This window comes from Botryllus schlosseri, chromosome 5 (assembly GCF_051294905.1).
Source record: "Botryllus schlosseri isolate E-star chromosome 5, Bs_hap1, whole genome shotgun sequence".
NCBI lineage: Eukaryota > Metazoa > Chordata > Ascidiacea > Stolidobranchia > Styelidae > Botryllus > Botryllus schlosseri.
In genome coordinates, this window is record NC_137240.1 from 5569922 (window position 1) to 5597705 (window position 27784).

Sequence of the window (27784 nt, forward strand, 5' to 3'; positions counted from 1 at the left end):
AGATGTGCCCACTCTGTTGGCCCAGAAGGAATTTGTACATTTACAAGTCATAAGAGATGGGACGCATATGAGTATTGTAGTTGAGCTCTTCAAGGATAAATTTGAGAGCGTTATACCCCTCTTTTATCCTGGTAGATCCCTTGTGCAAAATTACAATTTTTAGGCTTGACAAACTGCTTTTTTGACAAACAAAGATTTCGAATCAGGTCATGTTCAATGTTTATATTGATTGAATGACTGAGGACGAAATGAGAGTTATTTGTATAGTCAATTATCTATTTATGCGCATAGGTTAAAAGCTACTATTTATCTCCTACCAAGTGAAATATTTAGGGGTAAATACAGTAATTTGGGCTTTTAGGGGTATACGTATCTTCTAAAGCAAAGCCAATCTGGCAAAACTAATGTGATGTTCATAATCAACAACTTTGAAAACCCCCGAAAAGACTCGTAGATGTTTTGCCAAAAAGAAAATTATTTTGATGGAGGCCGTTGCACAAGCATCACAATACAGAAAATAATCCAGTAGTGTTATCGCCAAGTTCTTCTTAAAGAGCGAAAATAGTACTTCTCAGAAACCGTAACTTACGAAAACTACGTGGTTGGTGACAACGACGAGACGTTAGAGAACACTCGAATCAAAATCGGCAATCTGGAAGCAATCTACGCAAATGGGAGGGAAAATAAGAACGAGATATTCCCGGCGGAATTCAAGGTCAATATGATTAGTTTGTAGTCCTATATTCATATGACCGATACAATACATGCGAGAGTTACCAGAACGAGACGTAATTTTGAACATAACTCACGATGAGGGCTATACAAATGGCGTACCAAAGTGATTCGATAGATACCTTTTATGCGACCATAAAGAATATAATACCAGTTCTATATCACATCATTTGGTATTTTTCGACCATGCCTATTTCATTGCATTGTGCGACAATGATGTGGTTTAATCACGACTTCAAAGATTTTTCATTCAACTAATTTGCGTACCTCTGTACTACATATTTATCGTGACGAGATAGCGTAGCGGTTTAATCCACAGCTGGGGCAACAAATATGGCTTGCGGGTTCGAGTCCGACCCAGTTTGACACCAGAATTCCTACCCAAGTTTGTTTGTTTGTTGTATTCATGGTGTTTGTCGGCTACTATATGGTAATTTTCACCAGGCCGATATTCTTTATTTTTATTTCGTAGTTGCCGACTTGTAGCACGGCCCACTTCTAGTCCTTTATAAGACTCCGCTTACACGGATGAGATAGCGAGGAGATGCCTATAGATCAGAGGTCTCAAACTCAAATGTGCTCGCGGGCCAGTTTTCCAGTTTTGACGACGCCGCGGGCCGCAGAATTTATAGAGGTATTCTATGTCTTTCCAAGTAGGCCTTATTTGATGGGAATGAATTGTCCTATTGAAAGTGAGCCGATCCAGCAGACTGGCAGTAAACACACATCGTCAAAATGTGATTTACTCTTGTATCAATTTAGGCCTGGCACGAAAAGAATCATCACATTTATGCCTATTTGAATATAATTGTTGTTGTACTTGATATATATTAATTATAAGATATAGACACCATATGGGTGGACAAATGTATGATGCCATCATAAGAAGCTATCGGGTTATTATTTTGCAGCTACTATGAAGATTTTGAATTTAACAGGTTGATAATAGAAACTGATCTCATATCAAAACATTTTTAGGTTGAGCATTGTAATTCCAATCCAGGATTCGGGTATACTTCTGATAAGTAGGCCTAGGCTATTTATTAATTTCATGGCCAAATCTCTTCAAATAATATAAATATATTATTGAATGTGTCCTAGTGATTGAAATGTCGGAACGCCGAACGGCCCATTGTTGTTACATCGTTGGAGCGTACCACTACCTTCAAGTGGTCTTATATAAAAACATGGTTTAGCGACTACAAATGTATAACTAACAGATTGCCAATGGTTGCCATAACTACTTGCTTAGATAGCGAAATACCATGCTGCGACCTTCTGATCTATTACTGTTCCCCTGATACGCGATTAGTTGTGTTGCGTCCGTGGTTCTAACAAATTCATGGCATTCTTGTCACTCCGAGTCCACTCGAGTCATTTTCATTTTGCCATCGAGTGAGCCCGAGTCTGAGTAATTCTAAGAATGCTCGCGTCCGAGTCCAACTCACAAATTTCAGTCACGAATCGTCTGAGGGTCAGGTTTTGTCTTCATGAATTGGAAATGTGACGAAATAGTGAATCTTACACTGCATGGTAGTGCTCGCATTTGATTTGGTAGTGAAGTTTGATGAATAGTTTCAGGCTTTCGGAGCAAATTAGGAGGGAATTTTCACTTTATAACCTGAAAAGATATATGTGACACTTATATATTGTCAAAATAATAAAAATCTAAAATGTCGTCGCGGGTCGCACAAAATGCTCTGGCGGGCCGCGTGTTTGAGACCTCTGCTATAGATAAACCTCCAACACTTAGGTACGAATTTTGGAGCCGACCTCGGTCGGACTCGAATCCAAAACCCATTGGTGTTGCAGCTGTGGATTATATACCACTACATATCTCGCCACGTTCCTATACTTAAGTGTTGGGGATTTATCTTAGCTCGTGCTCGCCATCTCATCCGTGTAATCGGTGTCTTATAAAAGCCTAGAACTGGCCTGGTGTAAATGACCAATGACCATAGTAGTCGACAAACACCAACACCAACAAATAAACTACATATTTTGTACGCTGCGATACTTACAGGTTTACGGCCTCCGTGGTGAAAAATAGTATCGAAAGTGTAATTGCTGTTACGAAATGACGGGGAGAAGATAATTTCAGTACCCTAAAAACTAATCTCAACTCGAATCATCAGAAATAATACTATATTCAGGTTCCAGTACTCGAATCATTGTGACCGGCCCTATAGTCACGATCACGTTGCAAACGCAAAATGCCGAAAAATCTTTCGAAACATGAGCCTGTTGTAGAATTCCTCCTTATTGCCGTTAACTTGCAACAGAGAATGGTTGAGGAGTCGTCTTATCGCGCGCACACAATTGATGCCGGAGCTGACCCGTCTGTCAAGTCGAAGAACCGATACAAAAATATCTTGCCATGTATTATCATGAGATCGGTGCGTCTGAAATTCAACATATAATTAGCCTATGTGCGTTTGGTATACAGATGATTCAAGCCGCGTTATTCTGCGCGACTCGTCGACCGGATATATCAACGCCTGTTACGTGGACGTGAGTAGTTTGTACAGAAATGGGAGTCAATGATCTGGGTCGTAATTCAATGTCGAAATTTTTTGCATTTTGTTCGATTTGTATTCGATGGTGGCGTCGCCTTTTCAACTCGCTAGTTGAGAATTTGGGAGGTAGTTACTGACTAAGAATGTTGGTTAGAAGACGCAGAAAAATTACTCTTATTAGAACACTTTGTTAATCCCGATTGTAAATAAAAATCATTGCTGCATCTCGTATCAGTAAAAACGGTTGCCCGACACATGAGCATGCGACACATTGGAAAACGACAGTTCAGCATGGAACACATCAGCATGCGTCACTTCAGCATGTGACTGTATAACCCAAAAACTTACCCTAACCCGAGACATAGCCTAACCTAACCTAACCTAACCTAACCTAACCTAAACCCTAACCCTAACCCAACCATAAATCCAACCCTAACCTACCCCTAACCCGTAATTTAACCCACATGCTCATGTGTCGCATGCCAAATTGTCGCATGCCGAAGTCTCGCATGCTGTAATGTCGCATGCTCATATGTCCACGGACCAGTAAAAACAGCGCTTCTTCGCGTGACGCACGCTCAAATTTTCATTTTTTGAGGAGTCAAAATTGGATGCATGTAGGAATACGGGCCGCAACGAGGCAGTTCTAATATATTTGGAGTACTCGTGGAATTACGATACACGCGATTGTCCATCTCCCGCAGGGTTATAACGTGAAAGCGAAATTCATCGCAACGCAAGGTCCATTGAAGGCAACAATAGAAGATTTTTGGTTGATGGTCCTGGAAAATGGCAGTACAATTATTGTGATGTTGACACGGACTGTGGAATCGGGAAAGGTAATTAGGGAGCTCTTTATCGCAATGCTCTCTGTCTAATACGTGGGGTTGCATTTAAGACAAAAATCAATTTAAAACAAACATGTTTAAAACAGGGCCCTTGTTTAAAACACTTTTTTGTTTTGTTTTATTATTAAATCCATGACGTCACGAATATTCAATTGTGACACCATAGTAGATTGACATTGATAATTAAAAATATAGGTCAAAATATAGCTTCTTTGACGAAATATCTGTACCATTGCTGTTGAACCGACTATTTTGAGGGTTCCCACCATCCCATATCAATATACGTCGTCTATATCGGGTGGTAATTGTCCGTATAGGCTCATACAACATGCTTTTTGGAAAGTATTTACACAATTATGGCATAATTTTACAACTTAAAATAAACACAATTTTTTTGAAAAAAAGGGCTTTGTTTAAAACGCTATTTAAAACATGTTTTAAACAAAGTGTTTTAAAACACCATTCGTTTTAAATGCAACCCTACTAATACGGTTGTATGGTTCAACTATATTGAATTTATGCTCGGCTGTCTCTGTGATTCACGAATCTGTACCCAAAGTATCATTTGTTACCGCATGTCAATGTAATATAGTCTTTATTGTAGGTTTAATTTATTTGTCTCTGGCGGCCTCTATAATATAGCGGTATAGCCCCATTATATGAGATTTGTATATGCGAAAAACATATAAGATCCGTTTTTCACTGCGCTTCCACATGATGTGACACCACCGCAGAGATCGCGCGTGTGTGATAAGGATAATTTGGAAAATCATTTATCTGCAGTGATTAGTTGTGTCTCTAATTTGTGAGCGCATCATGTTTAGCGCGCAGTGCCCCTTTTTGCCGCTCGTCACAAAGGCTCAGTACGCAAAACACGAACGACGAGGTTGGGTCAAAATTGAGTTCATCAGTTAAACTTCATATTTCCTTGTTAATTTTGCTCTAGACACTTCTCTTATCACAACTTCCATAATGCTATACGATGAGTGTTCATTTTTACGAGCCCCACGCCGACCATTTCCACCCCAGCCGAGGTAGATTTTTGCGAAAGGAAGTGTGGAATTGACTGATCAGCGAATTTATTTATCTACTTGCTGCGTCTGCCATCCACATGCTGGCATAAAATTGTCACAGGAGCCATAAATAGCCGGATTCAGATGGATCAAAACACGAAGAAAAAGACCAAGTCTATGAGGTTTTCATTCCAAATCTGTGCTATATGCAATAAATTGCTCATGACGACGAGATATTAGCGTCAATCAGCTAATGGATGATAGATGATGATACTATAGGGCAGGGATGGTGTGAACGTGAGGTTCACGTTCGCGTTCTGCGTGTGAACCTTAGAAATTTAGATGTTCAAGTTCACAAACGAACCTTGGTAGGTTCTGCACTGTGAACCTTTCTCATATATTACAATTTTCACTTCATTATAACAGCTTTGGTTGAAATTTATTGCATTTCAACTGCAGGCCACTATATACATGGCGCTGGCAGCATATAAAACAATCAACACTTAACGAGCATGCACCTTGACAATCTTAAAAATTTTACTTGCTTTGTTACAAAATTTTGCTCGAAACATCTAGCTTTCCGGTGGTGAATATTTAGTGACTCTGCATGACCTTGAACCGCAATCACGCTACATCAAGAGCGAAATACACTACATGTAGGTAGTCAGCGAATGAAGCTTATTCAACCAATCAATGAACTTGATATACTTGTCTGATGTAAAAAATCTAGCATGCGCACGGATTCAATCTTAATTTGATATGTTTATTGAATCATACAAACCGAATCCATGCGTCTGAGGTGTTTGTTTGTTTTGGGGTATTCATGGTGTTTGTCGACTATATATGGTCATTTACACCATACCGATATTCTTCTTATTTTCCGTAACTGCCGACTTATAGTACGTCCCACCGCTAGGCTTTTGTAAGACACAGCTGACGCGGATGAGGTGGCGAGGAGGAGCCTAGGTAAACCTCCAACACGTAGGCATCGGAATTCGGAAGTCGACCTCGGTCGGACTCGAACCCGCACCCATTGGTGATGCAGCCGCGGATTATACCACTGCGCTATCTCGCCACTGAGGTGTTGGCTACTGCTGTATAACTTGATAATGGGGTAATATCGGTATCAAGTATAGGAACCCGTTTTACACTCTGCTCAATATCGACGTAGCAATACTCAGACGCCGAATACATTGTCCGGTCTGGCCTAGACCGTTAAGGCGTAAGCTTTCATTCCCTAGCAAGTCATTGTCGAAATTGTTGACAAAGCGACGGAAGATATTGATTTTATGGGATTATTACATCGTTTGATATCCCCAGTTGATACATTTGACGACGTTTAAAACGCCAATCTATACGTCAGCATTATGTCATTATGCGGATCGAGTCGTGGCTAGGCATCGTGTACATTAATATAGGCTATCACTTCACGTGACGTCATGAGGTTCACGTTCGCGTTCACACAGAACCTTACAAAAAGGTTCGCGTTCACACGAACCTAAACATTTCAGAGGTTCACACCATCCCTACTATAGGGGTATGGTTTTCTAGTCAACACCACATCATGCAGTATTATTTTAAAGTGGGTCATTCGGGAATGGAATGATTTTCCGTAAAACCTAAAGAATCAGTAGTTTTCCAGTCCGGGAATACAACTTTTGTGATTATTACAAAGTGTCATTCTTTCCGGATCCCAAAATATGGTAACCCTAGTAATCGTATACCTAACACAGTCTTAGATTACATGGCTGGCAAGAACAGTCCAACTTTTCATTTAAAAATGGCTCACGTGTTTGTTCGGTCTGGGTTAATTTTGACCCCCACCTCAATGATAACGGTTCATGGTAATCATCATTCAGAGTGATCTCGATTAGCGTATTACTCTATTACAAAACGTAATAGTTGCGAAAGTATGGAGTCACCCAACACCATACTTTCAGAACAAATGCGAGCGATACTGGCCTATGGAAAGTGAAAAAATCCTGCTGTCGGGCAGTCTCACTGTTGAAAATCTCCGGGAAACATCGCACGGAGGTTATAAATGTAGACATTTCAAAGTATCGGTATGATATTTGTCGGGTTATTTTCGTCTTGTATTAATATATATGGAAAATTACTGTAATAAGAATGGAGCGCAAGAAGTCATCACAACTCAATATCATTTCATAAGTTGGCCTGACCATGGCGCACCTCAGATGACGTCACATCTTGTACATATGTACCAAGCGATGTCGGTGGACTACCAACAAAATTCTAATCCTGGACCGATTATTGTGCATTGCAGGTACGCTGCCTAATTTTGTCATCAGCATGTAAATATACTTCAGCCTTACAGTCCCCGCTACATATGTACAGTAAATTGTAAGTAAGTAATTGTTATGATAATAATTTGTCAATAGCAAGAAAGAATTGGTATTAATTGCATAAAAACCAGTGGATATCAGGATTGTTCAAAATAACTTTTGTTCTTCAAATTTTTGCGATGATTTAATAAAATTGTTAGGTTTGCGAAAAAAAAACGAGGCAAACCAAATTTGGCTCAATTCCAACTCGTAGAAGTGAAGCTATTGGAGTTTGAAAAATTTGCATTTAATACAAAAAATATAAAAGACTTTTGAAATTTTACTGTCGCCCATATCCCATGAAATTGTTAATTCGTTTAAAAAAAACGATGCACAACAAGTTTCGCTAAATTCCAACCGGCAGAAGCGAAATTATTGCAGTTGTAAGTTCTGGATTCGAAAATATCATCAGCGATGGGTAATCCCAAAATTATTGATGAAAAACTCAAATAGCTTCACTTCCACTGGTTGGCATTGGGGGACATTTAGTGTGCAACGTTTTTTTAGCCAACCTAACAATTTTATGAAACAGCCGCAGAAATTCTAAAACAGATTTTTTTGAAGAACCCTATTGAAGATGTCAGCCTACTAGACGTTGATGACATTCAATACTTGCTTTCAGTGCCGGAGCTGGACGTACCGGTACCTACATAGGATATGATATTTTACTGAAAGAAAAAAATGAACGGAAGAGTGTTGACGTGTTTGAATGCGTAATGAACATGAGGGAACAAAAAATAGATATGGTTCAGAACGCAGTGAGTAAATGTACACTCGATTTATCATCGTGATCTATAATTAAATTATCCTATCAGCTATAAATATGATGGTATCCGAACTAGACTATTCGCAAAATCAAAGTTCTGGAAACTCCTTCTGTGGTCTGTTACAGGATCAATACGTTTATCTCCACAAACTTATTCTCGAGTCGCACGTTTATGGAAACACCGATATGGACGCAACACAATTCCAAAGGGAATATCAAGATTTAACGCGGTGAGGATATTCTTGTAAAACGTCGAAGTAAAATCGAATCATCATCGAAAGTCTGAAATTCAAATGCTTTTATTTGCAGGTAATATGCGGGTACTATGCGTAACCGATAAATACAGTCTCAATAATGGATTACAATTACAAATAATAATTGGCATAATTTATAAAGGCCAGGTCTGAGTCAAGTCACAATTGCATTGATGAGAAAGCCTGGGCCAGGATGAATTGCCATACTGCATTATAGGCTAAGTAATGCATCGGAGCCTGATAATACCAATGTCGGGTTTATGCATGGTCCTGGGGGAAGTCTTGTGGAATATTTGCGACTCCCCAGCCCACAATTTAGGCCAACTAACCTAATGATATTAGTTATATTTGTATAGTTGGACAATCGCTACCGCACATGCGTATTACTCCAGATGCCAATTCGATATACTTTTTGTTGTCGCAGTCCATCAGTAGTGAGAAAACTGCACCGACAGTTTCAAATCATCGGCAAAGTTCTTCCCTTGAACACAACTTCCGTAACAGAACTCGAGACTTCGGATTACACCGAAATAGACGGAATAATGTTATGTAAGTTCTGTTTTATATTTTGATTGATAAATAGTTTGACTGTATTCGTTTGAAACATGACATTATTACAATAACGAATCACTCTTCTATCAGTCGACTTGTTAACCCGGACTACATTAGCAACAACAGTGTTCTACTTTACAAAGCTGACCTTCCCTTTAATCGCGAGGATCGCACATTCAATATTTTTCCTCTCCCTATAACTCACTTATAATATCATCTCAGATGAATTTTCCAAAGTGCTGATTACAATGGATAGTGACGAATGCCGTGCCCCCAACTTCGATGCATCGTGGATTCAGGTAATTATAAGTTATTCAAAATCATCATAACCTAGGGCTAGGCTATTACTTAGCTATATATCAGTTCGTACCAATTACATCAAGTGTACGCCAGACTATTCTAAGACATGGCATAACCTACTATGTGTTAGAAATTACTTGTAGCGTAAGCCTCGTACTTACAGACAGAAGACCCTTTCTTCTCAATAATCGCAGCACGAACGCCTAAGCAGGACAAGGTAGATCTTTTTTGGAGAGCTGTTACGGACAACAACATTACGACAGTTGTAGATCTGGACTGCGATACAAACTCGGTATGCTCCATATAATCACATAATGGCTTGTACTGTCGACAACAAATCATTATATAACGCCATCAATGTTATTATTTCCGTAGACGAATAAATTCATCTATATGCCGACTGATTCCGACACGCTTAGTCTGGACCATTCTTGCGTAACAGAAACACACCTCAAAGTGAAAAGATTAAACGGCGACCCAGTTAGTCCATCGTTATGTAATTTCAGCATGTCAACTTAATTCCATACATAATCAGAGGTGGTCAGTAACGAAGTACTTCTACTTTTTCGAAGTACTCAAGTAGTTTTGCTCTACTTGTACTACTTACTCAAGTAGATCTGATTTTCGCTACTTCTACTTCTACTTCACAAAATGCAGGGACTTACTTACTTACTTTTCGCTATTTATAGTTTGTCAAGTAGAAGTATTATGCTACGGTAAGGTCATTTTCGTTACGTCGAGGTCGTCCTGTCATCACAGAACACGACAGCGCACGCGCTGCGTAATATACATCACACCTGACTAAGCATCCTGATATCGATTATGACGAAATAAAGACCCACGTATCAAACCATCGTGACATTCAGCTTATCTCCACTCCGCTGCTGTTGTGCTTCGCACATGTCGTTTTTTTGGCGGGGTATTGGTCTTTCTAGGTGTGGTTTGAAAAGTTGCTGCTGACTTACAGTTAAGTGTGATAAGCATAACTTGGCACGCATTGGTTTAGGAGCATGGGTTCGCGGGCTGTCATGTTTAATGGGCACTCTTGTGTAGGGTTTCCCATCCCATTTATTGTTCTTACACTGTATGCGATGGATAAAAGTAGCTGTCCGCTTTCACATTCATTGATCGTTCTAACCATATTTGTGAGAGTTGACTAGAAATGTATTAGGTCTAAAAATGATAATCCAATGTATGGAGCTATATTCTGTCAGGCCTGCTCAGCATGGTACGGTATTGTTTCAAATCACGCAAGGCAGTTGACTACCGGTATCCTGTGAAAAATATGCTATACTGTTTAAAGGGGCACTGCGCTTTAAAAATGATGTGGTCTCAAATTGAAGGTAAAAAAGAACAATTTTTTGCCGCGGCCATTTTCTTCAGAACGCCACCGTAATGGAGCTGCAATTTATTGAAATTTCTTCAAGACCAGCTGCCGCGGCTGCTTAACCCGTTACATGGCACAATATCTTCACCGTCGCACTTGCTCGACGCGATTAGGCAGTCACGGCTGACCTTTTTTTTTTTTTTTTTTAGTCATCCACCTAGCAATGCGGAGCGAAAAACGTTATTTTCAGCTCTGAGAGGAGAAAGATGACCTTTTTTTAGTCAACCCGCCGGTCATTACAGTCTGTATGCCCAATTATCGGTGCACAAAATTTGGGGGGCGATGATCGGTGTTGACTTTGAAAATGGGGCGATGGGTCGAAAAAGGTCGGGAACCACTGGTCATTTACTGCTATTTATCACTAGCCTACAGTTAATTATGGCACAAGATAGATGACCGCTGCACAATAATTAAGCTAAATTTGAACTTAAATTTGAGGACGTCCACACGGATCCATGATGGTCCAGAAGTGGTCCGCAAAGACATATAGGTTGAGAACCACTGTAGTAGAAAATTCAAAAGAACATAGTTTATCAACAATCGTATCACAAAATATGACGTCACCAGCATGAAATTTCGAACATGAGAGCGTTAAATGTACTATTTTTAGATAGTACACGAACTCCTCTTGTTAACACAGCCTTGGCTGGTGTAATTAGATAAAAGTCGACTCCTAGGCACAATACTCGCGTTCATTTAAATATGAATATACTATTCAATTGTGTATTGAAGTTCTGTACCTCCAGGAAGCTGTTCAAATAAGTACATCTTCAAATCGAAACAAAGAAGTTGCATTCATTGAACATTGGCGTGGTTGTGTATCAATGATATGACACCTCATTTGAGTGACAGAATCGTCATCTTTAGAGTTAGTTTTATAGACAGTCAACGAGAGCGTATATTTGACTTTTCTGAAACTACTTACTTACTTGAGTAGATTTAAAGTCGGTAAAAAGTACTTCTACTTCAAGTAGTTTTAGGTTGCTTACGGAAGAAGTACTTCTACTTGTACTTGAGTAGATTTTTTCTTCGCTACTTCTACTTCTACTTGAGTAGCTTTCTTGACTACTTTGACCACCTCTGTACATAATAATATTAGTACTTTCTTTCTGTAATGAACAACATTACTGAAAGAGGTCTATCTATTGATGCTAATACGCATGATTAAATTGAAACATTAATATCATGATGAATGTATAGTAGGGCTGTTCAAAAATAGCTTTTTTTCCTGAATCTTGATGGCTACGTGATTAAATCGTTAGGTTGCCTTAACGCTACACTTCTTGCGCTTCATACGACTAGACGTTTCTGCGTCCATGTTCTCCATTTCCTACAAAAGGAATTGGAGAACTACTGACTAGACTACTCTGACTAGTGTATCTATTGGTGATTAACTGATACGGTTAGATAATGAAATGACAAAGCGCCTCTGTCTGAACGACTCGGTGCTTTGATAGAGCTGACAAGAGCTAATCAAGAGACGACCGTACTCGACGACGTCTAGCGATTGAATGGACGAAATACTAGTGCAGTGGTTCTTAACCGGGAGTCCGTGAAGTAGTTTCAGGGGATTCGCGAAACCTCCAATTTTCTAAAATGGTGATTACTGAATTTGTATTTTAATTTTAATTTGACCAACACGAAGCATTTTTGCTGCATAACTGCTAACTATTTCTAAATATTGCTATATTTCCACAGGACTGATAGCCGTTCACTATATTAGAGCTAAATTCACACTAAAACTTGGTGCGTGTGTATGTGCGTGAGAAGGGGGGGTCCGTGAGGGTCCAAAGCGGGTCCGCGAATACAAGAAGGTTTAGAACCATTGAGCTAGTGCGAGTCTAACGAAGCTTAATACCAAAATTCTTACTCATTTGTTAGAGGTTATCCAGGCCCCTCGTCACCATGTGATTAGCGGAACTGGGGTCTAACAAAAAGTCCATCTCGAAAGTATACAGTGCTACAAGTCGGCAGATAAAGAATACCGTTGTGGTGTAAATGACCATTGTAGTCGAGGTAACATGGATAAGTAAATAAGGACAAACATAGCGACGAAGCGAATAGAATGCTGAAAACTCGATAGGTGTGAGATGACGAAACGTTTATTCTATATACTGGGTAGATCTATATGCCTATCCTTGAGTCAACCATTCGCTTCATGTTTAAAATTCACTCAAATATATAAAGCCTTTATTCGTTTGCAGTGTACGTTTCAGCTTCTGATGCGGACGTGATTGTAATGATCAAATCTTGGTGGAATTCAAGTAAGACCAGACTAGTTTGTAGCACAAGTTGTAGGCTGCTGTTCCTGCAATAAAATGAATATATATTGGTCTGAATGTTTTTGATGCTTTCGCTCAATTCATTAGTTCATTTCATTAGGAAAGGGAGTCTTTATTTTAATCCAAACGATATACAGAACAGACAGCCGGCAACAATGGTATTGCAGAAAATATGCACAGTATTCGGGACCGATACGACCTTGGAGGTCAACTAATCTGATCACGACCACACAAAACAGGTAGGCCTACATTGTCGCTACATAATCTGTCTCTAGCGAATGTTGGATAATAAAAACAATTGAAGGAAAATTGAAAGATTGTAGCAAATAAATGAATCACACTGGTCGAGGTGGCACAACTACGAATACAAAAGGTAATCCAGTATCCTATGTCGTTTTAAAAATTTATTATACGGCAATTCGAGAAATATGTTGTGGTAATGCATTCCAGTTGATGGCTCCATGGGTAGTCGATAGATATTTAAGTTGGGTTGCTATTAGGGGGCCTGGAATGTATTTATGTATTTCCCTTGACGAGGATCTTGTGTTATGGCAGTCGACATGCATAGCAGACATGAAAAAGTCATCAAACACATGAGGTAACTTATTGGGAAAATATCTGTGTATAACTCTTGATGCTCCGAAGCGATACAGTTCGACAACTTGCAAGATTCGATGTTTTCGGTAGCAAAGCGATGAATTGATATATGCAGGTTCAAATGAAATCAATCGTATCGCAAAATTTTGCAAGGTTCCGATTGTTGCGTCATAGTTTGCGTTTTTGGTTTTGCTTTTCATTCTGATTAAATCCCTTCAGTGTGCCGTTAACTCTTGAAAAGAGGCACCCGAAAAGTATTCAAGTTGATTAAATATTTTACTGTAATGGATGTTGTATTGAACGCTATCTTCAAGTTCTGTACCACGAACCAACTATTCAAGGTTCCAATTCTGCATGAAAATGTTTTGCAGGAATTTAACACTGATCCGGATTCGGGAATGTATCTCTTCAAATACATCCGGATTTTTACCACAGAGTTGATTTCAAATTGAAAAATATTTTACCATTACTTTCATATAATAAGATCGTAAATTTGTAACAAGGCACCAGTGGACGAGTTGTTGACAGTTACAACCTCGTTTTGTTACCCTGACAATCTCTTCATATTGTTCTTCATGATGGGGATATTAGTTTTAATACCGAGTGGAAATTTCATTCTGGTAAATCACTGTAAATAGTAAATTGCAGATAAATAATCTTCATACTTGATTTTTCACCATCATCGGCCGAGCGTATTTCAAATCTTTGACGGTCCTTACGGCGTCAATTCTTCTCTCCTTGCCAATGTGATCCAATAAATTTACGAGGGTGCAATAAACTCCTGTAGGTCCAATCCCGTCACTGCGTGTATAAATAGGACCATTTGAAGATGGACGTAGTTTAGCTTGGAAAGCAGTTGTTTACCTGCCCTGAACTATGGTGACTTTATGTTCCGCTTGAAGAGCTGTTGTTTTCATGACTTGAATTAAAGAAATTATTTCTTCGCCGACATATCTTCCATCGTCATCCATAAGATTGCATTGCAGCATCGTCACAGCGACCTGTCAACGGATGAACGTAATTGGTGTACTACATAACAAAAACACCACCAAAACTTTTTTTCACGGCACAGCATATTAGGAATAAAACCCCGTAAAAAATGTTGCAATCGATCATTTAAGCCAATGTTTCGTAACAATGTCCCCATCGCCCCCAAAGGGGTGATTTATATTTTAAAGGTCGCGGAAAGGTTCAGGGGTGGAAACGTTCGGAGGTGATATTGGTGGCGCTGGGCTCATGTGGATGGTATGAGCGACGTCGAAGAGAAATGACGTCGCATTAGAGGGTGCAGTAGGGACATATTATTAATGATTATATAGTAGAAGAACAGTTCTATAGCCTATATCCCTGAGTTCTCATCACAAATTATCATTAGACAAAATCTATCAAATCTCGACCTTTTTCGTCGCGCTGCGCGCGAAATACATGTCGGCAGTATTTGCAACATCGTTCCATGTATGCAGTGGTTTATTATAATTCATGTAAAATTACTTGCATATACTTTGTATCGTCACTTCCCCATTAAAATACTCCCATCACGCTGCCTCGGGTTATTTGCCACAAAATGTTCCGAACTAGGTATTTTATCCCGCAGGGAGCAGCCTGTCGAAATCGAAAAAAGAGACACTGTAATTTTAAGAGAGAGAGTGAGAGCCCTTTGTACAAAAAAGATGCTTTGAAGCTTTTTGGTTAAAATGATGAACTAAATATATTTGTATTTGAGAGCTACAAAATTAAATCTCCAGGATATTTTTTCATCGTATCATAATGGATGATACTGTTTAGATTTGTGATCCACAACTTGACATGAACATTATATATTATGGTTGTCTTTGTTTGGAATACATTCATGTTAAAGTTAATCGACCAGATGGTATGAGCCCGTACCCGATGGTTGCTATAACAAACTTGATTTGATCCCGAACATAGCACATGTAATTATCATATAGCGGTAATTAATCGAGTGGTCCTCGGGCGCGATTCAAGCTATTTCCAATAGTGAAGTCTCAACCCCGAAAAAACCGACAGGAATTTGAACCATCAACCCTTGTTTTTACCGCCGTTTTTAAATTTGTGAGGGCGTCAGACCCAGGCTATTTTCGAAAGGGGGCGCTACAGGATAAAAGGTTAAGAACCACCGATTATAGATAACTAACCTACGGATAGATACGCAACACCCGTCGTCACGCTTGCTTGCCCGGAGGCAATTACTGCTCAGCAATCTGAACGCAACAAAATTTCTAATCCCATGGCTGACGACCCGCATGCTTAAATTCAATAAAGTTGATCTTATTTGAAAGCCACTGTTTCACTGACTCCGAAAATATACATTAAAATCTAATCAGGGCAATGGAACCCCTTTGAAATACACCTCAAAGTTTGAAAATCGGCATTGTTCTGAACAATCGCAACCACGCGAGGGCCATTGTTATGGTCATTGTGCTGCGTCGCTGCGATTGTTTGCGATTGTCTTTTAGTTGAGCCTGGGTAGGTATTTTTCTTTCTGTACCACGAACCAGCTATTTAAGTATTTCTCATTGCGAAAGGGCTGCCATTATCAGATTACACACAATGTTAGGATTATCCGATTCGTCGTCGTGGGAAACAATGTCTCTCTTACCAATCAAATTTAGTACAAGTTAAAACCATAAAAAAATACTAGAATGATCAGTACATGGATGGCATTTACATGCAGATCGTCGAAAACTGTATGGAAGGCATATAGCTATTGTAACCTGTCGTTGTGACGTTTCGACAATAAATCTCCTCTCAGTCACACTTTCCGTTTGGCCACGGCTCCCCCTTCCAGCAACAAAGGCTCATCAGCATCGACAGTATAGTATTTTTTCGTGTTAACGAATGGTGATCACTCTTCGTGAAATGCAAACGATCCACAAACTCCATTAGCTATAAGCCTACCGAATGAGCCGGCGATGTGGCTATACGTGTGGCTGCCCTTATTCTACATTGCAAGTAGTTACAAACGGCAGGTTTCCTATACTTATGTATGCAGACAAATCAGATGCAGGGAAAAGACACAGCCGCTTATAAAGCAGAATTCCATCAATGGTCCATCAATGTTCAATCAATTTCATCAATGTCCTACACTGTACATTGTACATCAGGGGCGGGCAACTTCTCCAAGTTGGCGGGCCGGATATAGGAAAATTAAGTACGTGGCGGGCCGGATTGCTGAATCGATACATTATTCGCCCATTTATCCACGTATACAAGGAAGAAATCGTATTTAATGAATGTATTTTAACGACAGCAATGCAACTTCAAAGCCATTTCTCGCCAATAATGACGAAGACAATGTTGATTTGAGAACAGCACTCTCATACAGCAGGGGTGGCCAATCTTTTTGCCAGTCACGGCCGCATTTCGACTACTCATGTAGCATACGGCCGCATTCCAGGGAATAGTCGTAATGAGCTAGCAGGACGCTAAATACTCATGTTAAAGTGTCTATGTCCATTTCCGGCTAACTCCGTACTAATCTATTAAATAATGTAGGCTGTTCATAGTCGCGCCAAGCGCGAAAATTTTTTCAGATTCATTCATGAATTTCGTCATGAAAATTAATAGTTCTACATATTATTTCTCATCCCATGTGATCAGAATCACCGGTAGAGTTGGTGGAGGGTCGGTCAGGGCAGGCCAATTATTATTAGTCACTTTGTTGCATGCTGATCTTTGCATGTCTTGACCTCCCCTTAGTTGTTGTTGTTGTTGTTTATTAACTCATATATAATTGGCGCTTTTCAACTCGTGGTTATGTGCGCCCACACAGTAAATTTCATAAACGCATAATGTCATGTCTTCATGATCTTGAGTCCTTTTTCTGCTCATTTGCTGCCTCCTTTCGTGAGTTCGGCTCTCTCTTTGTCTGGGCTTTTTCAATGCGCTGTATCACAGCGGGATCGGCGATGAGGAGCCCAGATAAACCTCCGACACATAGAAACATGGCAGAGCCGAGACTCGAACCATCAACCATCGATGTCGTGACTACAGTGTTTAACCAACTGCGCCACTCGCTTCCCCAACCTCCCCTTAGGATTGTCGGTATAGTGAGGAGAACACGAGTCCGAGTTGGTATTTCTATAAGTGTGCGCCTTGCTACACGTCGACGGTTACGGAATCAATTATAAGAAATATCGGCCTGGTGTAAATGACCATTGTCGTCGACAAACACCATTATTACCACAAATGACATTAGGGTTCAGTACATCGTAAATGCCGATAATGCAAGTCTTCTTGCTTCGACGAGCTTACGCGTAAGCTCCACCCTCGCTCGCTGTACATACATGTGTATAAAAACATACAATCACTAAAATGTATGTGAGCAAGTAGTGGGGAATCTCGGAAGACTGGGGCCGGCGGGCCACATTATCATGTAAGACGAAAAACTGTCCGCGGGCCGGACAAAATACCTTCGCGGGCCGTATGTTGCCCACCCCTGTTGTACATCATACTATCATTTTTCTAGGGACTGAATAAATTCGTGACAACGTGCGCTCTCGGTTCTCAGTAGGGCAAGAAGAGTGTAAATTTCAAATTGTTTGATAGTTTCAAATCAGCTCAATGATCGCTTGAATCTCATCCACGATATCCTTTAAACTTGATTCGTATATACGAAACTACTATTGCCACGTACCGGCAAATACAGCGTATGTTTTTTAGCAATGATGACCGCAACTTACGTGAAACAGATAATTGCACTCACGACCAGTGATAAACTAACTATTGTCCCCACGCTATTGTCAACTAGTGCTCTCCAATACAGACCAGCGTTTGAATGTGTGGGTGTTCTTGCAGCGATCATTCGTAAAGTCGAATCCTCGGTCTGAAAGATGTTTTCCGGGCTATTGTGGTCAGGCCTTTACCAAATGTCATTTTACCGCTATCCATGATGCTTCAATCATCGCCGATTCGTTTTCTCCATTGTCCATAACCAAATGTAGGCCTACACGGGAATGTGCATCTGTGTGTATAATGTATAAGTTATGAGTTGGGTATCCTTTATTCGTTACCCTCTTTCATTTCGAATTTTAGGAACCCAAATTGCATAAAAATAAGTCCTGGTCTGTTAGATTCTAACCAACAGCTCATATAATGGGTAGTCCATCATAACTTTGGGCACTACGTGGAAAACATATGATGCGTATGCTATGGCTCTACAATAATTTCCCATCAGGTCAGAAGGTACAGCACAGTACCAGTAGCGTACAACGAAACCTCGACCAGTATGGTGATCATATACACATGTGCAGGGCCGAACAGCAGCCTATACTTCGTCAGTCCCCAAAATGGTGGTCTTTCACGACTACCAGATTAGCAGGTCTGTGTGTACCTGTACAGTGTACATGCACGAAGATACGCAATGCGCGAATAAATTTCATATTCATTATTGAATTTTGTCTGTAATATTGGTAATTGCATTCAATGCTATTAAATTTTCATCCTCTCTCAGTTCACGTGATCAGATTTACCGGTAAAGCTGAGGTAGGTGGACACTTAGGATAGGAACTGCAGAACTATTTCGCACCAATGGACACTTGGCAATATGAAGGTTTCGGCCAACATGCGGCGGTCATTTTCGACCAAGTTTTCTTTTATAATGCACCTTGTGAAGTCGCATGGTGGCCGAAACTTAAGAAGTCTTGGTGTGTCTAGTTGTTTTTATGCGTCAAGGATACACATGTTAAAAAGCTGACATCCAACTACATTAACTGGCGTTTAGAGTGCGGCAGTTACGGCCCCTTATATATATAATGCATATATTGCAATTTGCAACGATTGCAGGTGTTCTTGCATCACCATATAAGTGAGTGAACCATCATGTTTTCCTCACATAACATTAAGAAATGGTGGGAATACAGAATATGGAGGTCGCATTGAGAAATTGGGTCGAGCAAATGCAAGTGAAGAACTCGTGCAGCGATTTCACAATAGGTTAGGCAGCGGAGACACGCAGTCACGCAACTATAGCAATGCATATTTTCATTCGGACTGCAATGAGTGCAGTTCCTTTACGGTGGCTTTCTGCCGATAATGGCGGTAGACAAAATTTTTCCCCTGATCACATCTAATTTAGAGCGCAGTGCCCCTTTAACGAGGCACGATTTTCTATATATTATCTATATAATAATATTCTATATATTACCTATATATACACCCATAATCTGGGTGTGCACGTGTCTACCATGTACTGTACAATACCCTGGGATATTTGATGCCTCCGTGTAACCAAATAAGTCAAATGTACTTTGTACACGTTAGAGTGGGTCAAATTCGCCGGTCTCTGTGCAACTGAGCATAATTTCAGCAGGGCGAGAATGCATATAAGTTATTACATCGGATTGTTGAACATTGTAGCGTTATGCGTAATGTAATTCGCAATGAATCAGTATGCCTTGTCGTTGTTAATATTTTTCTAACGTCTGACTCACATTAATCTTGGTATTTCGGATGTGAATTGAAAGGTCACAAAACAGCCGCTCTGGGCCAATGTGTATTTTACTCGTCAATTCACCAACACCAAAATGTAGCCGGGATGGAAATGTGAATATTCACTTCAGTTCATTTCGCTTCGATGACGACTGGTAGTGCTACTTCATTCCATAGGTGCATAGTAAACTAATTGAACCCTCTCCAATTTCCTAATTTACATATCTGCGCGGCATCTCCCGAATTGATATAGACGTAATCTTATTTGCATATCTCCAGTATTTCATCGTCCAACGGCTTCACACGTCCGAATCGTTGAAATTGAGTGTTTAGCTCCGTTGCAGTTCCACCACTAAAATTCAATCGTCATGAAACCAATAATAGAAATTACCCGCAACGTGTAGCTGCGACGCATTTTCAAGGACTGCACAAGAATTGCAGAACATGCTTTACGCGCGTATGAGACCTATTTTATCGTGATTCCTGGTCTATTATTGTTTTAATATCCGTTGCTCAACAAGAATTTTATAGCTTTCTAAATAGATATGGTATTACAATTCTTGTGAGTATTTAGAATTGGTGAAATTGAAATAGAGTTACTCCCAATGGTCTGACTCCGAAAAGAACTGTAATAATACGCCCACGATACAATCAAACGAAAACAATTGGAATCGAACACAATTTGTGTGTCAATTTAATGATTTACTTGACTATGCAAACATCCACAGCGTCGAATAGTACGGATGGAAACCAAGGTCGCAACGACGTATGCAAAATTCGTGGAATGATGTAAAGTCGGAATGATGTACAGTCGGATATTAAACGAAGTTTGTTCCGCCTAACGCCATTGACAATAGCAACGATGGTATGGGAATCTGTGCAATTTTCGAGCTGTTCGGGAAAAATTGGGAACTGATAATGGGTCTACTTTCACCTTGACAAATCCACGTATTTCCTTTTAAACTCATCGACTGTTTAGTCTGTGGCTCCATGGATATACGATTCCAATACCATTTTGTGCATGAAAGTGTAGGACTGTGACCCTGAATATATGCAAGTTGTCTCTTGCTTCATTTAAAATATGGCGCAGTGCATCTCAAATAATATATAGAATGCTGAGGAGGAGCAAGACGTTGCACGTTAGCCAAAGATTGCCGTATTTGCCCATTCATAAAAACGTCCTCCTTAAAAATTCTGAAACCAGCACCACTCTGATATAAATCTCTGCACGTTAACTTATAGTCAAGTCATAGCAGACGAACTCAATACAGAGGAATAAGTATTTTCATTCTTATCTAACAAGCTTATGAAATCAGAAAAATCCAACATCTGGGTAACGAAGCAAAGCATCTACGTCAGGGGTGTTCAACCTTTTTGCTATTCACGGCCGCATTTCGAATACATATATGACTCACGGCCGCATTCCAACGCACAGTCGTAACGGACCACCTGGTCGCAAAAATCCATGTTTAGTTGTTACCAGAGGACGTCGCATCGCGTACAGCCGGTGTAGTGTATTTTGCCACCTCCGATTTCTCGAGAAATTACGTAGCTCATGGCATTTCCCGATTGCAAAAGTGGAACGCTCCAGCAGACTTACCATACGCGCCCAAATTGTTAGCATTAATGGTATGAAAAGTGATTGGAATCCGTTGCCTATAGTCGCGGCAAGCGCAAAAATTTTGTCGACGTTTGTTATCTATACCACAGGGTTAAACCCATGTAAAATTGGAGCGAATTGCATTCCTCGTTTATGAAATGTTCAAACGTGATATCATATCCGATGAAGGCACCGGTTCTACCAGACCCGCACTGAATATCACCGATGATTAGGTAGAATGTTCTTGGTATGGTATGGGAAATGGTGTTTCATAAGGGCTAAAGTGACAGGAAACTAGGAACTTGAAACCGCATGAAGGTTTATCGGATGCGTTATCGGTAGTATTTTGAAACTCCATGTACCATAGAAAGTGTTTGTTGCTTCACCGGAAGACTGGATGAACCATTTTATTCAAGACCCGTCGTCACAGATCTAGATGTCTTTGTGAACCACTCAAATCAGTGTGGGTTAGTAAGATTTTGTTACGTTCTTGATCTTGTTTGAACAATAACTCATACGACGAGGTTGCAATATGAAATCAGTATATTATACAGAATAACTTTAAGACAGGCGACACGATCCATAGTGCAGTTAAACGAAAGACCGCGAGACAACAAAACCCAGGGTATAAATACAAGCACGACACACAAGAAAATAATGATTGGCTGTAATTACTAATCCTATAGAAAGAAAGAGTTGTACGACACTAAAACGTAAATGCACGAACATAACACGATATAATATATAATGGGCACGATTATATTATTATAGCAGTCGAGTTTGACGGTGAGCATTATGGGATAATATACATTTTGATAATAATGGGATAGCCGAGTGCTTTTCAACCTGTGTAACGGTTCGCACTTGTGGGAATGAAAAAAATTGCAGTGCGAATGACGAAGGTGGTGCGAATGGTGCGAATGAAAATCCAGATCAAGTGCGAACGAAAATCGTGATTAATTGTTTATTTTTTCTGGCGTGGAATAATTCAAATAAACCTTATAGGAAATTTAAGGTCACGTAATTTTTGCAGTTGCGACGAAATTGTCAAAACTTAATACGACGCACCACTAATAGTAGCTCTCAAAAGACGTAGTGAATCGATATTCTCGCACTATAATTATTATGTAACCAAAAGTCTAGTTCGGAAGCTGGTGTAGTGGCAGACACACAGTACATCAGTCCGTCTGACCCTGCGACAGGCTGGAAAAATTACGTCAAATTCACTTTCTGCTTTCTTCCGTTAAACAATCATCATATTTTCGTACAAACTGATCAGCACCATGTGATCAGCGGAACTGGGGTCTAACAAAAAGTCCATCTCGAAAGTATACAGTGCTACAAGTCGGCAGATAAAGAATACAAACTGATCGATTAGCGCGGGACACGAGGATAGTAGTGAATACCATCATTACAGACTCACACTTGCAAGTTACTGTAACGGCAATTTATACCCCTTCAAGGGTTATTAAAGTATGGACCGCAACGGCTATAATTTTGGGTCAACACGGTGCCAGAGCTATCTTATGTATGTAATATTTAAGTAAGGTCGTTTTTTAGATGTTTTATTAGGCTACTGATATCACTTACTCATAAGAATGTTCTTCAGATGTTTTGTAGTATACGATTCGTCTGATCTTATTGCTGGATGATCGAGCTTCGAATCTGATAATTTACGAAGCTTAAATCTGAAACGGTTTGTTTAAAATTCCTCGTTCGCTGATAGTAAGCCCTAACTTATCCCGCATTTTACTTTCAGATCACCCTCAATTACGTGGAGGGTGACGTCAAGTCCATTACGGTGAAGTGATTAATTCACTTGTTGTATATTTTTTTATGTTTTAATAGAAAAATCATTCGAAACATTGTGTTTCTCATAACTGAAGCTGGTGTTCCTGAAAACGAAAGTTTAGTATTTATGTGCAAGACAGTACAGTACAGTTCGGTATTCCGGGTGATCCAGTGTTGGGATCAAGTCACTACCTTGGAGTCACGAGTCATTGCAGATTTGGACTCAAGTCAAGTCAATCGACTTTCGAAGGCGACCCGAGTCAAGTCAAGTCACTCGATTTTTGGAGGTGACTCGAATCAAGTCGAGTCAAGTCAAGTCACGAGTCAAGTCACAATTCAAGTAAAATTGAATTTTCGAAGTATGAGTCATAACATTTTGCCAGCTGCGTAAAGGACAGATAAATTGGCCATTTAGCTTGAATCAAATAAGGGATATAAAGTTTAATATACAAGCAAGTCAAGTAATAACTCGAGTCATCCCAACACTGGTGTGATCCCAGAAATGGTTGATCTATTAGTATTGAAGGGATCGGATAGCTGCAGCAACTGCGTGATCACAGAAATGCTGATGCAGAAACACACTAGGTTAAAATTTATGATCTAATAGGGGTCAGGAGGAGTTATTGTTGAGAAGTTCAGTCGGTATATCACCGTATTTCGTGTGATCCCAGAAGTGGTCGATCTAAAACCAGGTTGAAATGCTTCATCTAGTAGGGTAGGTAGGTAGGTAGGTATCATGTGGGTAGAAAAACTGCATGCAGCTGAGCTTCATGTACACACGTAGATGTGTAGCCATAGGTGTAATTATAATCAAATTCATGTAGGCCATCTTTTCATTGTATCTCGTGCCGTATTGATCCGAAAAAATTAATTATTAAACTCCTACAGTGCAGAGATTGCTGTAACCAACATAGTCTAAATTTCAGTGTGAATTAGGCAATTCTAACTACATCTGAACAGGCTAAGGACCCATGCTTTTCTTGTTTCTCTCATTCAATGAACTCATTTGGTCACTTCTGCAGAAATCACTACTAGAAATCACCACTATGAATCAAATATATTTAAACACTGGATGCTTTTCCAAAAGCTCCTGTACTAAATTTGTCCAGCCTACTGCCCACATTGCAACTGCTTCTAGTAATCACGCAAATATCGCCAGTAGCGCACTCCAGTTTTTATATATATTTCTGTGCGTGAAATCATAGAAATTAAACATGGAACGGCAACGACCGATTTTGCAGCTTCGTTTTGCTAAGGCTGGAGTGCAGAATTGTTTTGCCTAAGCGACTGTAGGATTTCCGTAGGATTTCCGGCAATCCAAAAGCTATCTTCCGGAGTGCAGAAATTATTGAATCTGGTCTTGATCGAAAGTTACTGTTGCACCGATTCCCAAAAATATAAATTAAGATATGATCAGGCACTCATCCACCTAGAATACGTCGTCCAAGTCTGAAATATCAGCATTGTTCGAACAATCGGAGAGTCGCAACGGGTCATTGTTATGGCCATTGTGTTGCGGTTACCCGATTGTTCTGAACAATGCCGATATTTCAGACTTGGAGGGCGGATTTACCCACGATCGGTCTCGAATTTTTCATTGTTATGGAGATTGGCATTGGGACGCAATAATGATGTTCGCTCTTTTTCTCTTGAGCATTTCTCTCGTTTCGCCAGACAGCATTGTTGCGTCCCAATGCCAATCTCCATAACAATGAAAAATTCTAGGCTGATTGTGGGGGTTCCAGGGCCGCGAGCGGAATAAAATTTATATTTCCGTAATCAGTGTAGAGTCAGCTTTCGATGATTGATACCCATTTTACCAAATTTAATGCTCGGCAAGCCGGTCAAAAGTGACCGTCAAATTGCCTGTCGCCAAATGAAAATTGTGACGTGAATCAATTTCACTAAGCAGTGAGATTTGCTTGTGTCAACACCTTATAGGACACTATGGTAAAACATATCAACACGATATGAAAAATTAGGACAAAAAAAGTAGTCAAATGGTGTTTCGAATAGCAGATCAGTCAGCTAGCACGCCCACTTGGTATCCAGGTGGAATTTAAGTGGTTAGGTGGGATGGATGATCGGAATGGGTTAGTGACATGTAACCCACATCGAAACCAAGCGGGATTTCCATCCATAAAGATGCGTGGTTATACCATACCAATCCCAGGTAGATTGCAATAAGTCTTTTCTAATTGTACCTATCAATTTGAACTCGGGGAAGGTTTACTTGTTGAGTTTTTGATATCAAATCATCTTGAAACATGAGAAACCCACTTATAGAGGAGCTCAGATTTCCCATATATCACCCACACAGGAACCAACCTTATTTTCCATCAATGTTATTTGGTTTATTTCATCGAATAATAAAGGTGGTTCCGTATGTAGTAAAGTTTTCTAGCTATTATGCTATCCCTGTTTGTTGCTCGAACCTCGAACATTAAAACCCCTACCATGCTTTACCTCGACAATGTGATTTGAACTATTTAAAATTGACCGTTTGTCACACTGAAGTGAACTTAAATTTCCGTTGCTAGAGTACTCAATTCCTCACAGCGTGCGTTATAATTTTCTTGCGTAGATCCCATTACCTTTATCCCCGATCTGTATCTATTATTTTTAACTCAGGATTAATTTTACTCGTAAAATTTCTGTGATCAAATAATTGGAACTTGTTATTTTCGTCAATGAAGAATGGTCGACTTTTCATACGGCTCCCACATGTGACCGAGTAGTTTTCCGAAATAGATGCTTCTTTTATATTTTCCTACAGCAAGGTTTGTTCATCTATATAGTAAAGTCATATTATAATCGGTTTCCAATTTATTCATTTGCGATGCTGGTCGCTGGGACATTTCCAAATTGAATTCCACCTCCATATGAATTGAATTCGGGTACTGGTGACGATAAGCGCCTAAGAATCGGGCGGCCTCGGTTCTACTCCCGTCGGAGGTTTGTCCGGGCTCCTCTTCTTGCGACATGAGACCCGAGAATGACTCGACGAAAGAATGCACTCACACACAAGTTATGGAAATCGCTAGCAAGGGCCCTGGCCTCGGAAATGATCAACATCAAGAGTAACTGTGACGGCGGGCACTCTAAGCCGAGGTAGATGTCAGTCTAAAAGACGGCAACTGCGCGTCGGTCGGCATCCTCCTATCTGTTCATTACATCGCTTTCTATCTTATCGTATTGTACATTGTGTGTGTCTTGTTCAGTTGAAAATATAGCTCAACGATTACACTTGAACAGTGATGACGGCCTCACTCACCCACCGTAAAGGTTATTATATACTCAGATTACCGTATATATTGGTTTGCGTGATTCAAGGTAGCAGGTTCCAGGTATGTACTGTACAGTATACAATGTTAAGTTAACTGACTTGTAGGGTTTAACTAACATCGCCTAGCACATCTCTACGTCGACTTCTCGGCCCACTTACACTGCTACTGCCACTGCTACAAGGACCGGGGTCGTAATATTGTCTTCGCTGCCAGCTAAGTGGGTTACCCACATGGTCCCCCAGAAAATACCTCTGTAATATGGGGCCAAAAATGTACGGTTCCCGCTTGGTTTCCCCAGCTGGTAACCACAATTCATCTCACCTTGATACCTTGTGGTACCCAAGTAGACGTGCTACCTGGGATTACACTGAAACTGCTTATTTGCGTTAGGCTTGTAAAATAGGACTTGATGTAAATGCTGACTTTGACTTTTCCGTGGCCTGAAATGTCACGTTGATGGCAGTGAACAGCGGGATAGGCCTACTTGTCAAGTGCTCTGAACGTAATACGTACTACCGGTCCGTTGATATTTTCATGCTAAACCGCGGAAATGTGTCGTTACCCCTCGCCGAATCTTGACTTGTTATAGTTATGACTTTGATATCATTTGTCAGTGCATTCATTAATGTAGGCTATGTACACTAACGAAACATGGGATATGCTCAAAGTTTCTATTGTCTCTGTCTGCAATCTCTGTGACTGAATTTACAATCGTTGATGTTCGTTACAACAGTTGGCATTTCAACTGTTCAGCCAAATACTATATATTGTAAAAATTTCTGATTAGTATTTGTGATACTCATTTCAATTAACCTACGACTTATTTTGTTGCTACAGTTAGCCTTTATTTTACAACTGGAGACTGAAGCCATGAAGAGATTGCGATATGCCCAAATATCCGGGGGCAGAAGTCTGATGGTGAATTGAAAAGAACGCAGCGTCGGCGAAGACAACAGTTTATAAAATATCGTGCTCTAAGCATTGGGTCAACCAGCAGCGACAATGTCCATGATCAGCTGACTATCACTACTAATGATATCTCGCCGACAGTACATCGCACGAATATG

At 40.1% G+C, this 27784-nt stretch overlaps 3 protein-coding genes and 1 long non-coding RNA gene across 4 annotated transcripts in view; 1 reads left to right on the forward strand and 3 right to left on the reverse strand.

Annotated features, from left to right (window-relative positions):
- LOC145439649 (meprin A subunit beta-like) overlaps window positions 1-27784 on the reverse strand; it is a 171752-nt gene that overhangs the window by 128159 nt on the left and 15809 nt on the right. The gene's annotated exons all lie outside the window — the stretch shown is intronic.
- Window positions 548-9758, forward strand: LOC145439974 (receptor-type tyrosine-protein phosphatase T-like; the record flags this gene model as incomplete). Its single annotated transcript, XM_080317641.1, has 12 exons — window positions 548-715; window positions 3015-3111; window positions 3179-3243; window positions 3953-4087; window positions 7050-7172; window positions 7236-7393; window positions 8074-8209; window positions 8344-8447; window positions 8896-9020; window positions 9246-9322; window positions 9487-9615; window positions 9699-9758. Coding segments are annotated over exons 2-12 (1206 nt in total), but the record flags the coding sequence as incomplete, so codon positions are not given.
- LOC145438759 (receptor-type tyrosine-protein phosphatase alpha-like) lies at window positions 14222-16385 on the reverse strand. The gene is made up of 3 exons (XM_080316112.1): window positions 16325-16385; window positions 14454-14590; window positions 14222-14390 (listed from the first exon to the last, which is right to left on the reverse strand). The coding sequence occupies exons 2-3, from the start codon at window positions 14576-14578 to the stop codon at window positions 14249-14251; spliced, it is 267 nt and encodes an 88-aa protein (XP_080172238.1). The 5' UTR covers window positions 14579-14590; window positions 16325-16385; the 3' UTR covers window positions 14222-14248.
- Window positions 18284-21113, reverse strand: LOC145438760 (uncharacterized). Its single transcript, XR_013915016.1, has 4 exons — window positions 20974-21113; window positions 20261-20391; window positions 18491-18573; window positions 18284-18435 (listed from the first exon to the last, which is right to left on the reverse strand). It is a non-coding gene; the product is annotated as an uncharacterized LOC145438760 (long non-coding RNA).